Source organism: Plecotus auritus (assembly GCF_963455305.1).
Source record: "Plecotus auritus genome assembly, chromosome: 7".
NCBI classification, from domain to species: Eukaryota; Metazoa; Chordata; class Mammalia; order Chiroptera; family Vespertilionidae; genus Plecotus; species Plecotus auritus.
The window spans coordinates 162,484,998-162,505,079 of NC_137774.1; the positions used below are offsets into that span (position 1 = coordinate 162,484,998).

At 50.0% G+C, this 20,082-nt stretch overlaps 1 protein-coding gene across 5 annotated transcripts in view; it reads right to left on the minus strand.

Moving 5' to 3' along the window:
- Positions 1–20,082, minus strand: part of TRIO (trio Rho guanine nucleotide exchange factor) — a gene marked incomplete at its 5' end in the record, with an annotated part of 311,845 nt that overhangs the window by 59,523 nt on the left and 232,240 nt on the right. For all 5 annotated transcript variants that reach the window (XR_013961230.1, XM_080680654.1, XM_080680655.1 and 2 more), the window contains one exon: positions 15,667–15,910. Coding sequence is in view for 4 of the 5 variants with exons in the window: in XM_080680654.1 (XP_080536780.1) it covers positions 15,667–15,910 (244 nt within the window). The remainder of the gene's footprint in view (positions 1–15,666; positions 15,911–20,082) is intronic.

A 20,082-nucleotide genomic window follows, 5' to 3' on the forward strand; every position in this document is an offset into this window, starting at 1 on the left:
CCCAAAATCAGGCCCGGCTCTGTTAGAGATTGGTTTCCTGTTTTTTATCACTCAACCAGGGTCATGTGACATGCAACATCAGGGGAGCTAGGTACAGAGGGTACAGGAATTCTCAGTACTATTTTTGCAACTTTTTTGTAAGTTATATCAACTTTTCTTTTGATACAATTATCTAAGATTATATCAAAACTAGAGCCTTGGTGCGTGGATTCATGCACATTGAAAGGAAATTAATTAGAAGGTGGCTGGTGGGGCGGGACTGGGTGAGACTGGCCAGACAGGCCCTGAAGCCAACCTCCCACAGTCCCTCCCCTGCCGGCTGCACATGGGGCGGTGCCGGGGCTCGAAGGGCGTCTGCGGAGTAAGCAGGTTCCCTCTGGCTGGTGGGATCTCTTGGCCTGGCCTATGGGGATCGGGCCGAAACCAGCAGTCTGACATCCCCCGAGGGGTCCCAGAGTGCAAGAGGGCACTCTGCAAAGTTGCTGTCCCTCAGCAGCTCCTGCCTTGAGCGTCTGCCCCCTGGTGGTCAGTGTGCATCATACCTATCGGCCAGTAGCTTAGCCTTTTATATATATACATAGGGAGTTTTTAAAAATAAAAATATTGAGTGTTAAGTTATATAAACGCAAATAGCTAAAGAAATTAAAATTGTATAAAAAGTGTTCAGAGAAAATAGATAGAAGAAATTTGGTGGGAAAAGAAACATATTAGGCAAATTTATTGCCTGTGAATAAAGGGATTTGTGATTAATTAAAAAATATACTAAAGGAATATAAAATCATTATTTGTGTACATGTTTATGAGGCAAAAGTATAACAGCCAATCTTATTCTCATGAAAATAAGGGTATTTTTATTCCCATTGATTGAAAGAAATTCTTTTGGTCAAAATTTTATGCCTGATCCTCAACAACTTTTATATAACCTTCTTTTGTTATAATTATGCCTCAAATATTTAAAATTAGAACTTCAATGTTCAAGTGGCTGTTATTTATCTGCCCCCCAAAAATATGAGAAAAGGTCATTTTTGCCACAGTTAAAAAAAAGAAATCCAGTAAAACAGTTCCATATACAAATGATGCTTTTTAAAGCAGGAGTAAAAATATACTTAAAAGAAAACTATCTGTAAAACGAAAACTCAGATGAGCCAAAGAACCTAAAGTTTTTCTATTGAGATTAGAGCACTTCTGAAGCAGAAACAAACACTAATAATCAGGCCATTAATGTTAGGATGAAAAGGTCCCCAAAATCTTACAAACACAAGACAGATATAAAACAGTATCAGCTACATTTTAAGATGAAAAGTCAAATGGCATAACTATTAGGAATATTATTTATAACTTCCTCTAAAAATCAGTAATGTTTAGTTGAGACTGGAACATTAACACTGATAAACCTTCAGTGGTCTGTCTTCATGCTGGTCCTGATGCCTGGTTATTCCCAGTGGAGCGTGGTTCTGCGGTTGGGGATGGAGGCTTGGGAGGGAATGGGGGCTTTGGGGAGCCACGCGGCTTCATTAGCACAGGGCTCCAGGCGGTTTCTGTGCAGCCTCCCCAGCCCTGTTGTCTCCCCTGCGTTTCCTCTCTGCCCACAGCACCGGCCTCAGCACAGCTGCACCAGCGGGACCGCGTTTCTCAGGTTCCACGCACAAAGATACTCCTGTTCAGAGGGCGTTTTGTGCGGTTCTTTATTCCACAGATAAGCCTCCACGGGGGAGGGAAGGGACTGCATGGCTAAATCCTGCTTCTTAGGGCTCCATTCACACATTATTTCCTGCTGCTCCCAGCACAGCGGCCAACCCACAAAAGCACCTTTATTGGGCATTCACCCACTCCATCGAGTGCCAAAAACCCGATAGGCTCCTTTTCATTGCTTTACTTTCTATCTTTTCACACGGGATGATGTGAGTTTTTCTCTTTCTTTAACAAAACAAACATTCAAATGCACCTTTTTAACACTGCATTTTAATTCGCTGTGTGACATTCTCTGTTTGCATCAGCACTGTGGGTTGTTTGCACAGTGGCAATATGAGATGATAAGCTCTCAAATGTATCCCTAAAATAATAAAAACAATCGTGTTAAAAAAATTAGAGCGATGTCACCATTCCCTGAGAGTCCCGATTCTGTTAAACGTCAGAGAGTGGGTTGTGGGGCACATGCCACTCCGGGAGGGTCAGGAGAGAGAACACCTGACCGGAAGACTCGTTCCCAAGTCTTTCAGGAAGCACTGGCTGACCAGGCAGCTGATTTCAATTTTGAGTTGGGAGTTGGGTGGGGAGGACAGGGGTGGTGGAGCAAAACACTTCTGCTCCAGGATGCAAATGGATTGAAAAAAAAATGTTTTTACTTTGGGGATTGGTTCTTCCATTCATTGGCTCACAACAGGCCCACTGTGACTGCATTCTGGGCTGCACTAGGGGAGCAGGGGAAGGGGGGTGCGGCCTATAGGAGGGAGGGAGGAGAGCAGGTTTCCATGGGGGTGAAGGTAACTGAAATTATAATCCATCAGAAAGCTGAAAGTGGATCCCTCTCAGAGCAAGCTTCTGCTGGAGGCCCAGGCCGCTCGGGGAAGGACGCAGCTCTAGGAAAGCAAGGTCTTGCGTGCAGTGGGCTGGAGACCGGCCTCTGGAACCAGCTGCTCCACCGGTGACGGGGCCTGAGCAACTGGGTTTCTCTTGAGGCTGCAGCTTGCTCCCTGAACCCAGTGGTCCCTCAGTGTGCATGGGGAGCAGGGCTCAGTGGTTAGGAACTCGAGCCCAGAGCCTGACTGCTCTTTTAAAACCACATCACCATCACCTACGAGGCTTGGTCAGGTTCATTTCTGTGACCTCCACTTCTCATAAAATGGGGAGTGATAACAGTATATACCGTATGGGGGTACCCTGAGGATTAAAATGTAGAGGAAAGCATCCCTGTGTCTGGCTCTCTGCAAGCCCTCCACACACCCTGTTATTACCATTAAGTTTCTAAGGCTCAACAGTCCCCTAGTTATGGGCTGATTGTGTCCCCCAAAATCTGTATGTTGAAGTCCTAATGCCCAGCTTGTCTGAATGTAGCTGTACAGGGTCTTTAAGGAGGTGATTAAGTTAAAATGAAGCTGTCAGGGTGGTCCTAATCTAATAGGGCTGTGTCCTTAGGGATACCAGGGGTGTGCACATAGACAAAAGGCCATGTGAGGACACAGCAAGAGGATGGCTGTCTGTAAGCCGAGAGGGACCTCAGAAGAAACCAACCCTACCAGCACCTTGATCTTGGACTTCCAGCTTCCAGATCTATGAGAAATCAAATTTCTGCTGCTGAAGCCATGCAATTATGGCAGCCCAAGCTGACGAACACACCCTTTCCCTCCTCCGATAACAGTCTTCCATAATCCAGGACTGAAACAGTCTAATTATTTTTGAGACAGCAGGAACCTAATTCATCTCTAAGAACAGAACTTTAATAGTCTTCTCTTCCAGTAATTGCAAAGTTCTGCACTCTGGGAAAGGGTGGGGGTGGGGAAGGATGGACTTGAACGCCAAAGGCTGCACTGCAATGAACAATAATGTGGACTTCAGAGCTGCCTCGCAAGGTGGTGGCGGCAGTGAGCCTGTTTACTGTCCTCTCTGAGGTCTGAAAGGGCCCTTTCGATAATAAGCACTCTGGGTCCCTGTCCTGTGCTTGGCTAGAAAAGATTTGGGAAAATGATGACCCCCTTGAACAGCAGCCTGTGGAATGACCAAGCTGTCCAGAGTACTCCTACTGCTGGTCAGACCACACCAGGTGCCCCGACACTCAGGCGCTGAAGTCTCAGAAGGTTCAGGGCGGCTGCTCTGACCCACACGGAACACCGATAGGGGAGCCAGAACCCTTCTCACACACAAAGCTGGCTGTGGGGGTGGGAGTTCAAAGGTCAGCCTCCTTACTTAACCCTCCAAAGCCCTTCACCTCTCTCTTTTGTTCCCTCCAAAATCTTTCCATAGTGTCAGTAAAGAAGGAAGTTACATTGGGGAGGGTTTGAAAAAGAGTATTTTTTAAAATTCAGTGTGAAATGTTACCATAAGAAAACGAATCCTTCAGAAAGCACTCAGATTATATGGAGACGTACAGGCCCATTATAAAACCACAGGCAGCACCGCCTCGCGAATGTGTTTCTCACGGAGACGCTGTGGTTGGACTCATAAGCAGCTCTGCATGGGTGGAAGGCAAACACAGGAGCCCCACTGGGAGCTACTGACATGTACACACTGAGCAAGTGACTGACTCTCTGGAACCATCACGCTCAGTGGCAAACTCCTCAGCAGCCCTCTGACGGGATCTGTAATAAAAGTGCGGACGTTGGTGAAAATGACCTACATTCCCACCTCCTTGCACGCTCCTGCACAGTCCTGCAGGACAGTGTCCCTCAGAATCTCACCCCACAGCCACATAGAAACTCATGGTTTCATTTAGATGAATAATTGTAAAGAGTAACTTACTCAAAGGGGGCAGTGTTTTTTCTAAGTGGGTAAAATGAAATTAGAGCATTCAAGGGGTTTGGAACAGCTCAAACATCATTAAAATCCTATCTAATAAAAGAGTAATATGCAAATTGGCCGCACCTCAGCTATACCCACAAGCCACGCCCACCAGCCAATCAGGAACGAGTATGCAAATTAACCCAACCAAGATGGCTGCGGCCACAGAGTGAGCATGAGGTTTGGGTTTCCCCGGTGATGGAAGAAGCCAAGTTTTCCGCACACCCTGGCCTGCCTTGGCCTCTGCTTAAGACTACAAAGTTTCAATTATAGAAGATAAATAAATCCCAACAGAAATGGCGGCAGCCACGGAGTTAGAGAGAGCAGGAGGCATGAGTTGCCCCGGCGATGGAGGAAGCCAAGTTTCCGCAGCCCTGGCCTGCCTTGGCCTCTGCTGAAGGCTACAGAGTTTCAATTATAGAAGATAAATAAATCCCAACAAAAATGGCTGTGGCCATGGAGCAAGCAGGAGGCTTGGCTCTGCTCAAGGCTACAAAGTTTCAATTGTAAAAGATAAATAAATCCCAGATACCAGAGCCTCCGCTTGGGTCTCTGGGGGCGTGGCCAGCCTGCAAACCACCACAGGACCCTCACCCAGGCCGCCCCATGTCCCAAGGGAACCCCCACCCTGATCCGGGACACCCTTCAGGGCAAACCAGCTGGCCCCCACCTGTGCACCAGGCCTCTATCCTATCTAATCCTCCTATCTAATAAAAGAATAATATGCAAATTGATCGTCACTCCAACACACAAGATGACTGCCCCCATGTGGACACAAGATGGCTGCCACAAGATGGCCAGCAGGGGAGGGCAGTTGTGGGCAATCAGGCCAGCAGGGGAGGGCAGTTGGGAGGGACCAGGCCTTCAAGGGAGGGCAGTTGAGGGCAATCAAGCCTGCAGGGGAAGGTAGTTAGGGGTGACCAGGCCGGCAGAGGAGGGAAGTTGGGGGCTGCAGGGAAGGGCAGTTGGGGGGGGGGGGGGCCCAGGCCTGCAGGGGAGAGCAGTTAGGGGTGACCAGGTCTGCAGGGGAGGGCAGTTAGGGGTGACCAGGCCTTCAGGGGAGGGCAGTTAGGGGCAAATAGGCTGGCAAGGGAGCAGTTAGGCATCAATCAGGCTGTCAGGCAGAAGTTGTTAGGGGCAATCAGGATGGCAGGCAGGCGAGCAGTTGGGAGCCAGCAGTCCTGGATTGTGAGAGGGATGTCCGACTGCCCGTTTTAGGCCCGATCCAGGTAGGATCGGGCCTAAACGGGCAGTCGGACATCTCTCGAGGGGCCCCAGATTGGAGAGGGTGTAGGCTGGGCTGAGGGACACACCCCACCCGTGCACGAATTTTGTGCACCGGGCCTCTATCCTATATAATAAAAGGCTAATATGCAAATTGTCCCCTCGACTTGGAGTTAGACCAGGAGTTCCACCGGGGGCAGGGCCAGTGGGCCAATCAACTACGACCCCTCCCCACAGGCGGCCTGGCCCAATCGGCCCTGATAGGGATGGTCCGGCTGGACCCAACCCATGCACGAATTCGTGCACTGGGCCTCTAGTATATAAATAAAAATGTCATTATTTAGTAAGTTTACTGTGGTTTTTCCTGGTATAGTTAATTTATGATTCAGGCGATTCTTCTTCAAAAGTTTGTTTTCCATAAATGCATTTATCCTTCATCCCATCAACCCCACTTCTTGAATTCCATTTTATCCAGATACAGCTGAACGCTGAACACGAACGCGGTATCTCTGCCTGGCAGTCCACTGTGCGTTACTTATATGCAGTGAATGACCTACGCTATGTGCACATGAAGGCCCGTCCATGAAAAGGAATGAAGCAGGTCTCTGCTATGGTATGGAGACCTTTCTGAAAGGTGTGGCCAAGTGAAAAAAAGGCCAGGGCAAAATACACCACCTTTCATGTGCGAAAACGGAGGGAGGAATGAGTACATTTGTACTGGCCTAGTGAAGCACTGAAGTAGAAGTCAGAAACGGAAAAAAAAAAAATAGTTAACTGCACATGGCAAATGGGATTGTGGAAATAAGTGCTCTTAGTTTATATCTTTTCATGGCTTATTTTTGAACGATGTAAAACGTCTGTATAAAGTGTTGAAATTTGGGTTTTCTTCACTGAAGTCGTTCGTATGCAGAAGTTTTGAACTCTGTATGTTTTTCTGGGAATAGGACCCACGGCTTTCATCACATCTGATCAGGGTACATGATTCAAAACCCTCAGGGCCCCCTGCTTTGGCATTAGCCAGAATCTGGGCCGGCGTTTTCCCTTCTCGTCACACTTTCTGCCCAGCTATCAGGGTCTACAGTCAAATTGATCACAATACTAGGTCTTTACGGGAAAAAGTCTGCTCTAGGAACACAAAATAATCACATCATGATCTTGTGCTTCTCTGAGAGGAGAAGGGACACAGAGGCAGAAGCTGATAGGCACCTTGGTGTGTCTGGCTCACACGTCTCAGGCGCTATTTCACCAGGTGTTAAGAGCCATAGTCGCTAAATCACGAAGCATGGGCACACGGACTTGGATGGGACACACAATGGTTTCCGCCATGTATAGCACTGATTCATTTTCAAAATACTTAACGGAAACTAGTACCCCGTGCTTTTAAACACTCTTACGAAACTCATCATCTCTTTGTAACTGTTCACAGTTTCCACAGACACTAAATTAGAGTGAATCCATTTAAAAGGAGAACCCCCAGTTTGTCTAGTAAGTTGCAGTCTGATAAACCCAAATGTCGGGAAGGAGGCAGTTAAAAAAGGAGAGTGTATGGAGAGGTTGGAAGGGGTCACCCTGTCCCGTACCAGCACCAGCCCTGCTCGGCCATGAGCCACCCCGTGCACGGCACACTTCTGCTGTCCCTGCGGATGTCTTCCCTGAACACAGATCTTCCTAAACACCTTGTTGTGGCCATTTCAAGCCAAGCGTGGGAAGGCAGTTTCCTCACTGTTTATGACTTTGCTATATATATAATTTTGTGATCATCTAATATGGATACTGTCAATACCTGCTCATGCTTTTTTCCTGTTAATAAACACTTAAATGTAAAGTTGGAACAGGAAAATACCTCCACCGTGAAGCTTTCAGCAGAGTAATGGCCCACTTGTGCGGCCCTGTAATTACACGCTGCACAGAGAGAGTTCCGTAATCACAGGTCTGGGTGGATCACGTAGCCCTGGATAGGCGGTGCTCAGGGGGACACTGTCTTTGTTCTCGGTGTGACTCCATGTCTCTCTGTTGCTTCCCACAGGGATTTACATTAGCACCTGCTCAAGCACACTAAAAACCACTCTTTCCGAGCTAATTTAAAAAAAAAGTCTACAGGTCTTCCACTATATGCGCTGTTAAAGAATATGGGAGCACACAGGTTTACCGAAATGTCTACGCATGGGTGTGCCTGGGTGTGCTTTCTGATGAAAAGGAGGCAGTCTGGCATTACGCAATGTCCAAGTACACCGGAACCACAGTATAGTCAACTAAATCTTTTAACATCACTAAAGTCTTGTTAATGCCCTGCATTTTTTGAAAACTGCTAGGTCACTTAAAAGTCACCACCAGTTATAAGAGGTAGGAGACTTGATTTACCTTTGGGGCAGAGTGGTTCATGGTCTGGGAAAGACGACATTTGCACTGAACACACTTAAACTTAGTCATCCCAATGCACTTTAGGGAAATACAGGAGGCCCTGGACCAGGGAACTCCGCTTTTGGTCTCATAGGCTTTGGGAGAAGGTAGAGTGTCTCAGTCTCCCAAGCTGCTGCTTTTCTGGGGGGTGGGGATGTGGGGGTGGGAATGTGGGGGAGTGGGAGTGGGAGGTGGGGATGTGGGGGTGTGGAAGTGAGGATGTGGGTGTGGGGATGTGGGAGTGAGGATGTGGGTGTGGGGATGTGGGGGTAGAGATGTGGAGGTGGGGATGTGGGGGTGTGGGAGTGGGAATGTGGATGTGGGGGTAGAAATTTGGAGGTGGGGATGTGGGGGTGTGGGAGTAGGAATGTGGGGGTAGAGATGTGGAGGTGGGGGTGTGGAAGTGTGGGGGTAGAGATGTGGAGGTGGGGATATGGGGTTGTGGGGATGCGGGGGTGTGGAGATGGGGTATGGGGTGTGGAGGTGGGGATGTGGGTGTGGGGTGTGGGGGTAGAGATGTGGAGGTGGGGATGTGGGGGTGTGGGAGTAGGGATGTGGGTGTGGGGATGTGGGAGTGGGAATGTGGGAGGTGGGGATGTAGGGGTAGAGATGTGGAGTGGGGATTTGGGTGTGGGGATGTGGGGGTAGAGATGTGGAGGTGGGGATGTGGGAGTGAGGATGTGGGTGTGGGGATGTGGGGGTAAAGATGTGGAGGTGGGGATGTGGGGGTGTGGGAGTGGGAATGTGGATGTGTGGGTAGAAATGTGGAGGTGGGGATGTGGGGGTGGGGATGTGGGAGGTGGGGATGTGGGGGTAGAGATGTGGAGGTGGGGGTGTGGAAGTGTGGGGGTATGGGGGTAGAGATGTGGAGGTGGGGATATGGGGGTGTGGGGATGCGGGGGTGTGGAGATGGGGGTATGGGGTGTGGAGGTGGGGATGTGGGGTGGGGATGTGGGAGGTGGGGATGTGGGAGTGGGAATGTGGATGTGGGGGTAGAGATGTGGAGGTGGGGATGTAGGGGTGTGGGAGTAGGGATGTGGGTGTGGGGATGTGGGAGGTGGGGATGTGGGGGTAGAGATGTGGAGGTGGGGATATGGGGGTGTGGGGATGCGGGGGTGTGGAGATGGGGGTATAGGGTGGGGATGAGGAGCACAGGATGAGGCCTAGATTCCTCTCTAAGGAGAGGCCGGCCCTCTGGCACTGGCTGCCCTGGGCTGCTGCTGCCTCGGGCGCTGGGAAGGTGGCGTGGACAGGGCCAAGGAGTGTTAGCAACTGCGTGTACTCTGTGGAGGGAACAGCTTTGACGTACCCTCTGAGCTGGGGGCCAACTGAACCCTGAGGACAGGAACAGGCTGGGGACACAGTGGAAAGCCCAGGCCTGGGGCTCCTGGGAGAGGACACACTGGTGCCCTCTGCGTCCTTCCCTCCCAGCACCTGAGAACCTCTGGGACAGTCCTGTCACCTGGCCTCATCTGTATGACATGGAGACCGAGCCCAGGGAGCTGAGGGGGAGACCTGGCCAACTCCAGAGCCAGGAGCGGCAGTGCCGGGTGGCCACCAGCAGACAAGGCCTCCTGGGTTAGACAGAGAGGCTGAGGAAAGGGCGAGGCAGAAACAGGGGCTCGTAGGGAACCACGTCCTTACACTCTGAGGGTTTGTGCCAGTGGCTACCCCGAGAACAGACATGGAGCCTATAACCTCCATGCATGGGGTCTGGGCTCTTCCATTCATTTTACAAAATGGTAAAAAATGGACCCAGGGTATTTATCTATATAAACTGTGTATCTTTAAAGTACATCAGAACATGGCAAAGTGGATTACAATGAATTGGACTCATCTGCCCACCAGCACCCGGCTGAGACAGTATGCCAGCTGAGGTGCCCTCCTTACCCTCCCCACCCCCCCAGCACCAGTGACAGGCCTCATTAAAGCTCCCTCTAGGCCCCCCTTCATTCTCTCGGTTTCTCTCAGGGCTGGCTGCATGAGGCGCTCTGCCCCCTTGTCAATCCTGTCGTTTAAACCTGAGGCAATGGTGGCATTGGAGAAGAGAATACGTTGGTATTTCATCTATAGCATTTACAAGCCTGCACTATATCTGCACCCATCACTTTTTCAGTGTCCCCGGAGCTCATCTCCCTGGGACTGTCCTCCTCAGGTTACGCTGGTGTTAGCCTGAGCGGTGAAACACTCATTATCTGCACCAAGATCTATTCTGTTCCCCTCTCACCACCATGGACCCACTGGACAAACGTATTGTTTCCTTTAGAATTTTTCATTTTTTATTTATTTAGTGAAAATGGACAGAGAATGCCCGGTAGGGGTGAGGGACTAAGAAAAAAACCCTCTGTTACCTGAGCAAGGGGTGAGACAGGGTGTGCACATACACTGTTTATGTGTATGCGTGTACCTGTGTACACACGTGAGATCCAGGCCTTGTAAGACATTCCAGGAAACAAGAGTTTTATTTTATAACAATAACTCAATGAAGGAACTTAAGCAGGAGCTCGTATAATTGGATTTGTGTTGTAGTCGCAGCAAGAGAGGGTGAGAAGTGAGATTGGCAAACCTGGTGGGCAAGAGGAAATGGAGGCGTCCCACAGTCACACGGTGTGAGCACGCTAGGAGGACCACCTGAAGACTAATGATGGGTCCCTGTCTGACCCTTAAAAGTGGCGAATGCAGTCTACAATCTGGTAATAGATTTATTTTGTATATTGTAAATAAATAAAAAAATAGCGAATGCAGTCAAAGGACTGCCTCTATGCATGTGCCCTGCAGTCATTGACACAGACAACCCCCCGGTTACTGAGTATCTCCCCTTCCGACCACCAGCCACTCTGGGCACAGCTGCCCATCCAATGCCCCCTCTAGGTGAGCCTGTTGGGTTAGCATCTGAACCCTGAAGTGAAACTTTCAAACACTGTCATACATGGTAGTTTTGGTTGTGAAGAAAGAGGAAAGCTGAACTACTCAGTCTCGGGTAGCATATAAGAGGCGATGTTTTAAATTGGCTTCGTTGGAAATACAAACACTTCTGAAGTTCCTGTTTACCTTCTGTGACCAAGACTAAGTAAATAGAGGAAAGTGACAAGTTAGACAAGCTGAGACACTAGCAAAGGAAAATCCCTCGGATTTAATAGGAGATTAAAGATAATTATGTGGTACCTATTCCCGGAGTCAGTCCATGCCTCAAACACAGGGGCTGCGGGAGATCAGAGCTTCTCAGCCCGGATGCGGGTCAGACTCGCCGGGACAGACACAAACTCTCCCGTCTTGGCCCCGACCCCAGAGGCTCTGATGTAACGGTAGATGGTATAAACCACAAACACAAATAGACTGGACGAGCACAAGGATTTGCTGAATCCTTATTCCATGTTAACGGGCTTGGTCTCTGTGTAGTTTGTGACTAAATGCTGTTGAGGGAGAGTGGCAGCCAGAGCAAGACAAGAGTGAAACACCCAGCCTGCCTGTCTACCGAGACTGGCCTTTTCCAAAGATGGAAAGCGTTTTTCAGTATAATGTTCACACTGGAGTCTAGTTTCAGTCTAGTTAAAAATAACTTCTTAAAAAGCAAATCGTACAATGACATTTCTTGTTCATATCAAAGAAGTTATATTTGTATCCTCTCCCCACATAACCCAGGAATATACAGCAGATAAAAGAAAAGTAGTGCTCATAAATCCCACATATGCATACGGTTCCACAGATGTCCCCGAGTCTAGCCACGCTGCAAATGCAGCCTGGGACCCGGCAGCACTCCCTGTGAGGACGGGGTGCTTCTTGGCTGATTTGAATATTATATTCATGGTCACATTACAATTCTTAAAATATCTATTCACAACCAAGGAAATAGACATTTGACCTTAATAGCCATGTTTTTTATATTTGAAATTTATGAAAATATAAGTTGTTTGGACCAGGGCGTTGTAAGAAAATACTGAGGCAATAGGCTGAGAAAATACAGGAACTAGAGATACTATATGTGCTCTTTCTTCCGGCCTGGAAGGTCAGAGCAGGAAGAACCAAACACATTTAAGAAATTATCTTTAGAGATTATCAGTGGGTGACTAGAAACAAATACATAATGACAGTTCCCTAATGTACAGGAGTCTTATTTATTTATTTATTTAGAGAACAGTTTATTGATTTTTAGAGAGGAAGGGAAAAGAGAGAAACATTAAAGTAAGCATAATATCGATCGGCTGCCTCCTACACGCCCCCTACGGGGGATCGAGTCTGCAACCCGGGCATATGCCCTGACCGGGAATCCAACCAGCAACCTTTAGGTGCACAGGATGCTGCCCAAACAACTGAGCCACCCAGCCAGGGCTGTACATGAGTTGTGAAGTGTGTGAAAGGCAAGCCCACTTGCTTGTGACACAGGAGACCTACAGGGTGATGAAGATCAAGTCCTGTGAGAGAAGGGGCACGTTTAACTCCTTACAGCAGTATCCTCATGCCCAGCGCGGCTCCCCCAATGAAAAGGGGCTCAAAATGAGATGCTGGGTAAGCAGCCCCACGTGAGTGACAGGCACCAGCGGTCCAGCACACACACATCTAGGAAGTCATTCTGGCGTGTGCCCCTTCTCACATGAGATCAGGAAGAAAGGCTGTGGGCTGAGCAGAAGCAAATCCAGATCCCCTGTGTCCCAGTGGCAGTGGCCTCTGCTTCCAGAATCCCTGTGGCTTCCTTTGGACTTTATTCCTAGATCCTTGTCCCTTGCTGTCCAGACTATCTGACGAAGGCCTCTTCTCCTGGCTGGGGACCTGGTCACTGCCTTCCTGGACTGACCATGGGCGGCAGGCTCTGGCAGGGCTTGTCAAAGAGCCCCACGGAGGCCTTCTCTCCCCAAGCCTAGTGCCTACGTCCCAACACTGCAGGGGAAGGACGGAGAGTCACGTTTCCTGGCATTATGGGAAAATAATGGGGGAAAGAAGGAGAGAACTGGTAAGGAATGAGTCCCTACCTACTAACTGGCTGTTCCTTCCCAACAGGTTGTACTCCATGAAGAAACACCTTCCTAGGAAGATAGAGGTTTGTGGGTTCGTGAGGGTCAAGGAGGAACTTTCCAAGACTGGCACAGAATATCAGAGAAAAGGGGCTCCGAGAACTGGCACCTGAACTCAAAACAAGCAAAAAACCCAACATCCGTAAGAAGTTTCCAAGCCAAAGCCAAGTGAGATAAATTCAGGTCTTTCCTCCCTGCTGGCCTGCAACTGGGAGCCCCAGGGAGTGAAGAACGCACCACGGGAAGGCCCTGCGAGAGCAATCTTCCAGAGCCCGAGTCTGCAGCATGCGCAGTGCTCCAGGCTCCTCTGAGGAACTGATCAGCTTCGAAAGAAAAGTTGGGCTTTATTTTCAACTCAGATTCAAGGGTTTGAATGTGTTATGCAACTTGGGAGACACTCTGGCAGTGGGCTAGTGGGCAACCCAGCCCAGATCTGCACTTGACCTCCTGTCCTTCTCTCGACTCACGGACCGCTTTGCCGGAAAGGAAAGCAGACACCTTGGCGTTTGGCCAGACTCTGAACATTCCGTCTTTTCCTTTGGGTCCCTGAAGAAATAAAGACTGAATTCTTCTCGTTTCTTCCTGAGGTGACAGGAAGGACCTATGCAGGCTCAAGGGTCTGGAACAGGACTGGGCCTGTCACTCCAGAGGCAGCTGGTCAGCAGCTCCATGTCGCTCAAGGCCGTGACTGACCTCCACGGCCAGAGCATGGAACAGGGCAGGTCATGACGAGTGGAAAGAGGACACAGACGACACATGGAGGAAGCACCGGGAATGCTCCAAAATTAGCAGAGCAGGAACTGCGTAGGGCGGACTGCAGTGATCTCCTCTTAGGAAGGGAAAACAAACTGCATTGCCTCCAAATCTAGAAAAATCGGCCATTTGCCAATATTGCAGGAAAGTGAAGATGGTGGCATAATATGGGTCAAAGCAAACAAACTCTACCTATTCTGCACTATTTTAGAAACTACAGACTGACGTTTCTTAAAAAGGGCTTGAAGTCTCAAATTAGCTTTTCACCAAGATGAAAGGTTAAACCAGCATGATCCAACAGAAATACAGTGCAAGTTCATATATAGTTTAAATTTTTCTAGTAGCCGTAACGTAAATGAAAAAAGAAACAGGTGGAATTAATTTGAATAACACATTGTTTTTAACCCACTCTATGAAATACATTATCATTTCAACACATAACAGATATAAAATAGTTATACATTCTTTTCTCAGACTGGGTTTTGGAACCTGGTGTGTATGTTACACCTGCAGATCACCTCAACCCAGAGCAGCTAAACCGCCACACTGTCCAGCACGATGGAAGGACCACCTGAAGACTAATGATGGGTCCCTGTCTGACCCTTGAAAACAGCAAATGCAGTCAAAGGATGCCTCTCTGCATGTGCCCTGCAGAAAGCAGGTGGATGCTACTGCTTGGGCCACTGACACAGACAACCCCACTGTCACTGAGTATCTCCCCTTCCGATCACCACCAACTCTTCCACGTGGACGCGCAGGAGAAGCAGACCCACTCCTCCCTGGAAGCTGTTTCTGATCCACCGAGACCCCCCTGGGAAAGCAATCCTGCTAGTTACACAGGAGCCACTGCAGGTGCACCTGAAACTAATACAAAGTAATACTGAATGTCGACTATAACTGAAAAATAAATAAAGGAGTCACTGAATAATGTGAAATGGTGTTTTGTTCAAATGCTCTTGTTATTTCGGTTAAAAGTGCTCCTTTTGCCCTGCCAGCATGGCTCCGTGGTTGAGCATTGGTCGATCTATGAACCAGGAGGTCACGGTTGGATTTCCTGGGTTGCTGGCTTGAACCCCAGTGTGGGGCGTGCAGGAGGCAACAGATCAATGATTTTTCTCATCATTGATGTTTCTCTCTCTCCTTCTCCCTACCTCTCTGAAATCAATACAAATATATTTTAAAGAATAAAAAATGGAAGTGCTCCTTTCCAAAGCCTTGTCCTCGCTCGTCACTGTCGCAGCTGCAGAGCTCTCACGCCAAGCTCTGCCCGACTCGCCAGCCTCTCTCAGGGCCAGCTCCACGCCCTCTCTGTGCAGGAAGCTGGGGGGCGGGGACTGTCCTGAGACACTTGACAAAGCTATAAAGATGGCACCGTTAACCTCTCAGGGCCTGCATGCTTGACCTTCTGGGATTTCACACAAACAAAGTAAAGAGCCCAGAGCGTGAAAACCTGATAAGGAGACATCGCCTGCCTGAGAACAGTGCCTTCTCTGTGCTCCCCATTTACAGGTGACACTGGCCCCAAAGGAACAACCCCTCCTCCTTCCTAAACTGGTATCTTATTACATGGCCGTGGGAAAGGAGGCGATCGTTCCTCACCTCTGAGTAACAGGTGCAATCGTCATCTCCACCTCAGCTCCTGATGGAGTAGAACGGCCCCGAGACCCAGTGATAATGGCCTGAAGCACGACACAGGGAGTCCTACTTATTACTCGGCTGTGCAGAAGTGGGGACAGAGCGCCGGTGTCACGCCCATGGGCACTACCATTCGGGCCGCGGGTCCTACCTTTGTGGTTGAAGATGCCCTCCATCTCCATGCTGCTCCGCGAGTGCGCGATGCACAGCGAGCCGCAGGGCACCAGGCCTTCTGCCGCGGGGGACCGGTCGGTGGTCCGCACCAGGCACCAGTCGGGCTTGTCGTGGGGCCGCTCCAGCACCTCCACGGTCTGGCCGCGGCGGATGGTCAGCTCGGTGCTGTTGCAGGCGGTGAAGTCGTGGATCACCACCGTCAGCTCGCAGCCTCCGGAGAGCTGGGGAGGGAGAGGGGACCGGTCAGCGAGCCGGGACACTGACTCCGCGCGGGCTGTGAACCTCCAGGAACTCGACCCCCCCGCCCCCACCGCTGGGTCAGTAACAGCAGGAACCACCTGAGGGCCAGCTCTCCTGTTTCACAGTCCCTAATTCTCCCTCGGAACCACGTGACAGTCATTCACTGCCATGTTCTAACGTTCTAACGTATGATCATGGTTTTCTGAGCGTTTCCCTGTAAGAATCTGACCTGATGTTTCACGCACACCCAAACCTTCTTGTGTCCGAGACATTATTCTCAGTAAGTGCTATATACTGATATTTTAGCTTCAGGCAACTAATCAACATTGTGTCTGAAGGCCACTGGGGGGTTATTGTGACGTGTGGTGACAAAATGGGAAGTTTGTTCCCAATTTGGTATCTGGGCGCTCCGCATCCTGTCAGCCTGTGGGCTCTCCTACATGGGGCAGGGAGACCGGAAGAGGATGGGGCTCAAGATCCCAAACACAGGGCAAGGCAGCCTTTCTCTCTCCAGAACTCTCTGGACACTCCTAGGGGGCATTCCGGACCCCCTGCCGCCTGCCCCAAACCCTTTGCAGGCCCTCTTCCCCCCGCCAGCTTCCATGTGCTCTGGGGGCGCTGGCTCATTTCCCACATGCCACGCATTTTCTTCTGAAATTCCTTCCCTTCTTCTCTCCTCTCACTGAGCTCACTCCCGTTTTCTGTCTGACTCCCAGGCCCCGCGAAGCACAACACACACTCCATGACGACACCACCACCAGGATCTCACCTGGGAAGCAGGAGCATGGCCTTCCCATGACCCTTCACCTCCCGCTGCCTCTGCCACGTCTCCCTTAGACTGTCCGCTCCTTGGAGACAGCTCACATCCAGGCTCACTAACGCCCCTCCCACCGTGACCAGTTCCCATCCTTGGACTGTCCCCTCTGGGCCTCAACCCAGGCGGCCAGGAGGTCATGCCTGTCTGTTCACTATTCACCCGTGTGGGTTCCTGAATTCCACTCTATGCCGATTACTCCCGAGCAGGCACCCGCCTGCTGTTTCCGCCTCCCTCCAAAACAACACGTGGTCTAGGGCATTATTCCCCGACCCCGGTCCCAGTCTGCTTCTCTCGTGTTCCCTTTGGGTCACGTTCTCGCCATCAGTCATCCGAGCTACTAAGCTCTCACACTCTTTCCCTCTCCAGATGCCATCGCATGGACTCCAGGACGGCTTCCCGCTGCCTCCTTCCTCTGCACGTCCACACCGCTCACTCGCTGGCCCCCTGCAGTGCCTCCCAGGTGGGCTCCCAGGCTCGCCTGCCCGGCCATCCCAGCACAGCTGCCAGGTCCCACTTTAACACGTGAGCCTGCCACTCAAACACGCCTCCTTATTCACGAGCCTCGGCTCTCATTCCTCAGCACGGGATCAGGTTCCCGCCCAGCCTGGCCCACCTGGCGCAGGTCAGCGGTGTCCCCTCACGCGCCTCCCAGCCCAGCGACCGTGTCCTCCTTGAGAGGGGCCCCGCGTTCACTGCGCCCCCACTATCCCTGCTGCTTAGAGCTTTCCATCAATCTCTGAGACGTCACTTCTGTATCTACCATCCTTAGAATTTTTTAAATAAGCAAATTATGACTTGATTCTGAAACGAGTCATGTCTTGGGTTATAAGTGTGTCACTCTTCTGTGAACTGTCCATGTTCTGTCCGTGGCTGGGAGACTGGGCCTGTCTCTGCCACTGCGGAGCCCCCTGGCCAACCACGGTAGGCACAGGGTTTGTGCAAGGAAGCAGTCGATGTGTCTCCTAAAGCCTGCCTGCACAGCGCCCCGCCTCCGGCAAGCAGTCACACACGTGCTGACGTGGTGGGTGGGTGGAGACCAACTGAGGAACTTGTATGCATATATGCATAACCCATGGACACAGACTATAGTGTGGTGAAGGCCTGATGTGGGGGGCGAGGGCGGGCTAGAAGCGATCAACGGGGCGGGGGGGGGGGGGGCGGCGAGGGGAGGAAGAAGGCACTGCATTTGGAAAACCAAAACGAAGCACAGTTTTCCTCTGTGACTTTAGGAGCTAAGTCTGCTGTGTTTAACCTGAGACCTGCCCAGTCTTCCCAAGGACATCAGCACAGAGAAGGTGAAGGACAGAAGAGGAGACAGCTGGGTGGCGGGAGTGGAGCAAGGAATGGGGGGCCTCTTGTGGGGGACATGCTTGTCCAGGGAGGCCACTGGGCACAGTCCACTGGGAACCAACCCCCGGCTCAGGCTCACAGCTGGCAGAATCCTTGGGCCCCCCGCCAGGCCGAAGACTGCGCCTGCCAGCCCCGGTCCTGCCCCGCGCTATTCATTCCCTTCTGGTCGAACAGCCTGTCTTTCAAGAGAAAGTTTAGATATTTAGAATAAGAAACACATGTCCATTGGACAACCACAGAAACCAACGCAAAACAAACTCTTCCTAATAAAGCACAGATATGGACACAATGAATCGTCTTTGCTAGGCCACAAAGGGAGTTCTCCACAAATGTTTAATCGCCTTCTACATGTTGCAAATTGCTCTGTGGGAAAACCGTGCAGAAAAACATTTCTCTGCAAACAACCAAGGACCTAATGGTAGAAGGGAAAGGCAGAGGCCCAGCCCGGAGAAGTGATTTCCTGTAAAGCCCACGTGCTGGAAGTGGTTAATCCCTGTAGCGAAAAGGAGGAATGTTCCCAGTTCCAGGGGAAGCGTGAGCCTTGAACTAGCTGGATATGGGGTCCCGCTTGCCGAGGCCCCACAGGACCTGCACGTCCCACAGACCCTGCCTGCCTGCGGTGCCTGTCACCCTGCCCAGAGCCCCTCAGACAGGCCTGTCACGCTGTCCTGTCACTGGTCCACCACCAGCCTGGGAAACGCCACCTGGAGACACAGCACCTCATCACTAGTCCCAGGCCGGTTTCACCCAGCGTCTCATTAATTTTTCAGAGTGCTCAAAGCCACATGGAGCAATCAGCGGGTGGGGAAAGAGTGGGAAGGGAGAAGGGGGCTGCCCAAGGAAAATTAAGCTAAACCTTATTTCTGGCACTGGTTTTTTTAGCCCCTCACAGAGTAATCAAAAACTATTGGAAACATCTGTGTACTTGACAGAGCATGAGAAATAAAAGTCAAGCCTGTTCCGACGAAGAATTGCATACTGAGTTAAAATTCCTTTTCAAAGGCTTTAGGGAACTTATGAACAAAATTTAGTGCCAGAAGACTGTTTGCAAACAGAGCTAAAATCACCATTAAATTTATATATCTCTCTTCTCGGCTTTGCCCCTCAGAATCAATGGGCTTTTCCATAAGAATCCTGCATGAATCTTTAAGGGGAGGATTAAGTGGGTGTTTTCTAGTTCAGAGAAAAGACATCTGTGGATTTCTGTCTCAATGTTCACATTTGAACATTTTAAACTTCTGATTATAAAACCTCTCTTTAAAACCAGGTTTGCAGTTTAAAAAACAACACTTTTTCCCCCCCTTTTGTATAAAAGAGTTAAAGTAACTCTTTGGAGTTTATATAAAAAAACAAGTTAGAAAAAGGTCAGATAATATATTCTACATCATTAAGTTTGGCTGAGGTCTTATTTGCTTGCAATGACATTCCTACCCTCAGTGACCCAACTTCATTGCTATGCTGAGTTGCCATTCCATCTATCTAGTTAAAATTCACTTTTCCTTTCCAACCATGCCTTGTGAAAGTTTTTAAAGTATCTTCTTTACGTCTGTGTATTTTATGGACTTCTATCATGGGCTTCCAACCACATACATGCATTTAGTTTAGGATTGCAAGTTATGAAAATCTCAATTTCCATGACTCACATTAACTCCCGTGACATTCACACCAGAAGACAGATTTTGAAAAAAAATTACCCAGACCAGGGACAGCACCAAAGCTCCTCTAGACCACCCTGTGTCCCTTCACGCGGGCTGCCACGGCGAACGCCAATGACTCAGATGCACAGACTATCTGCAGAATCAAACCTGGTCCCTTTGCCTGAATCCCCCCCAGAATGGCTGAAAGAGATCAAGTTGCTGTGTTTCACACAAAAGAATGAAATACTCATCTTTGGCTGCAGGCAATCAGCACACAAAGGAGAGTTCTGCTTTATGTTTCCTGGAGGAACCAAGTGAACCCAGTCAATGGCAGTGACTCCAACAGGCC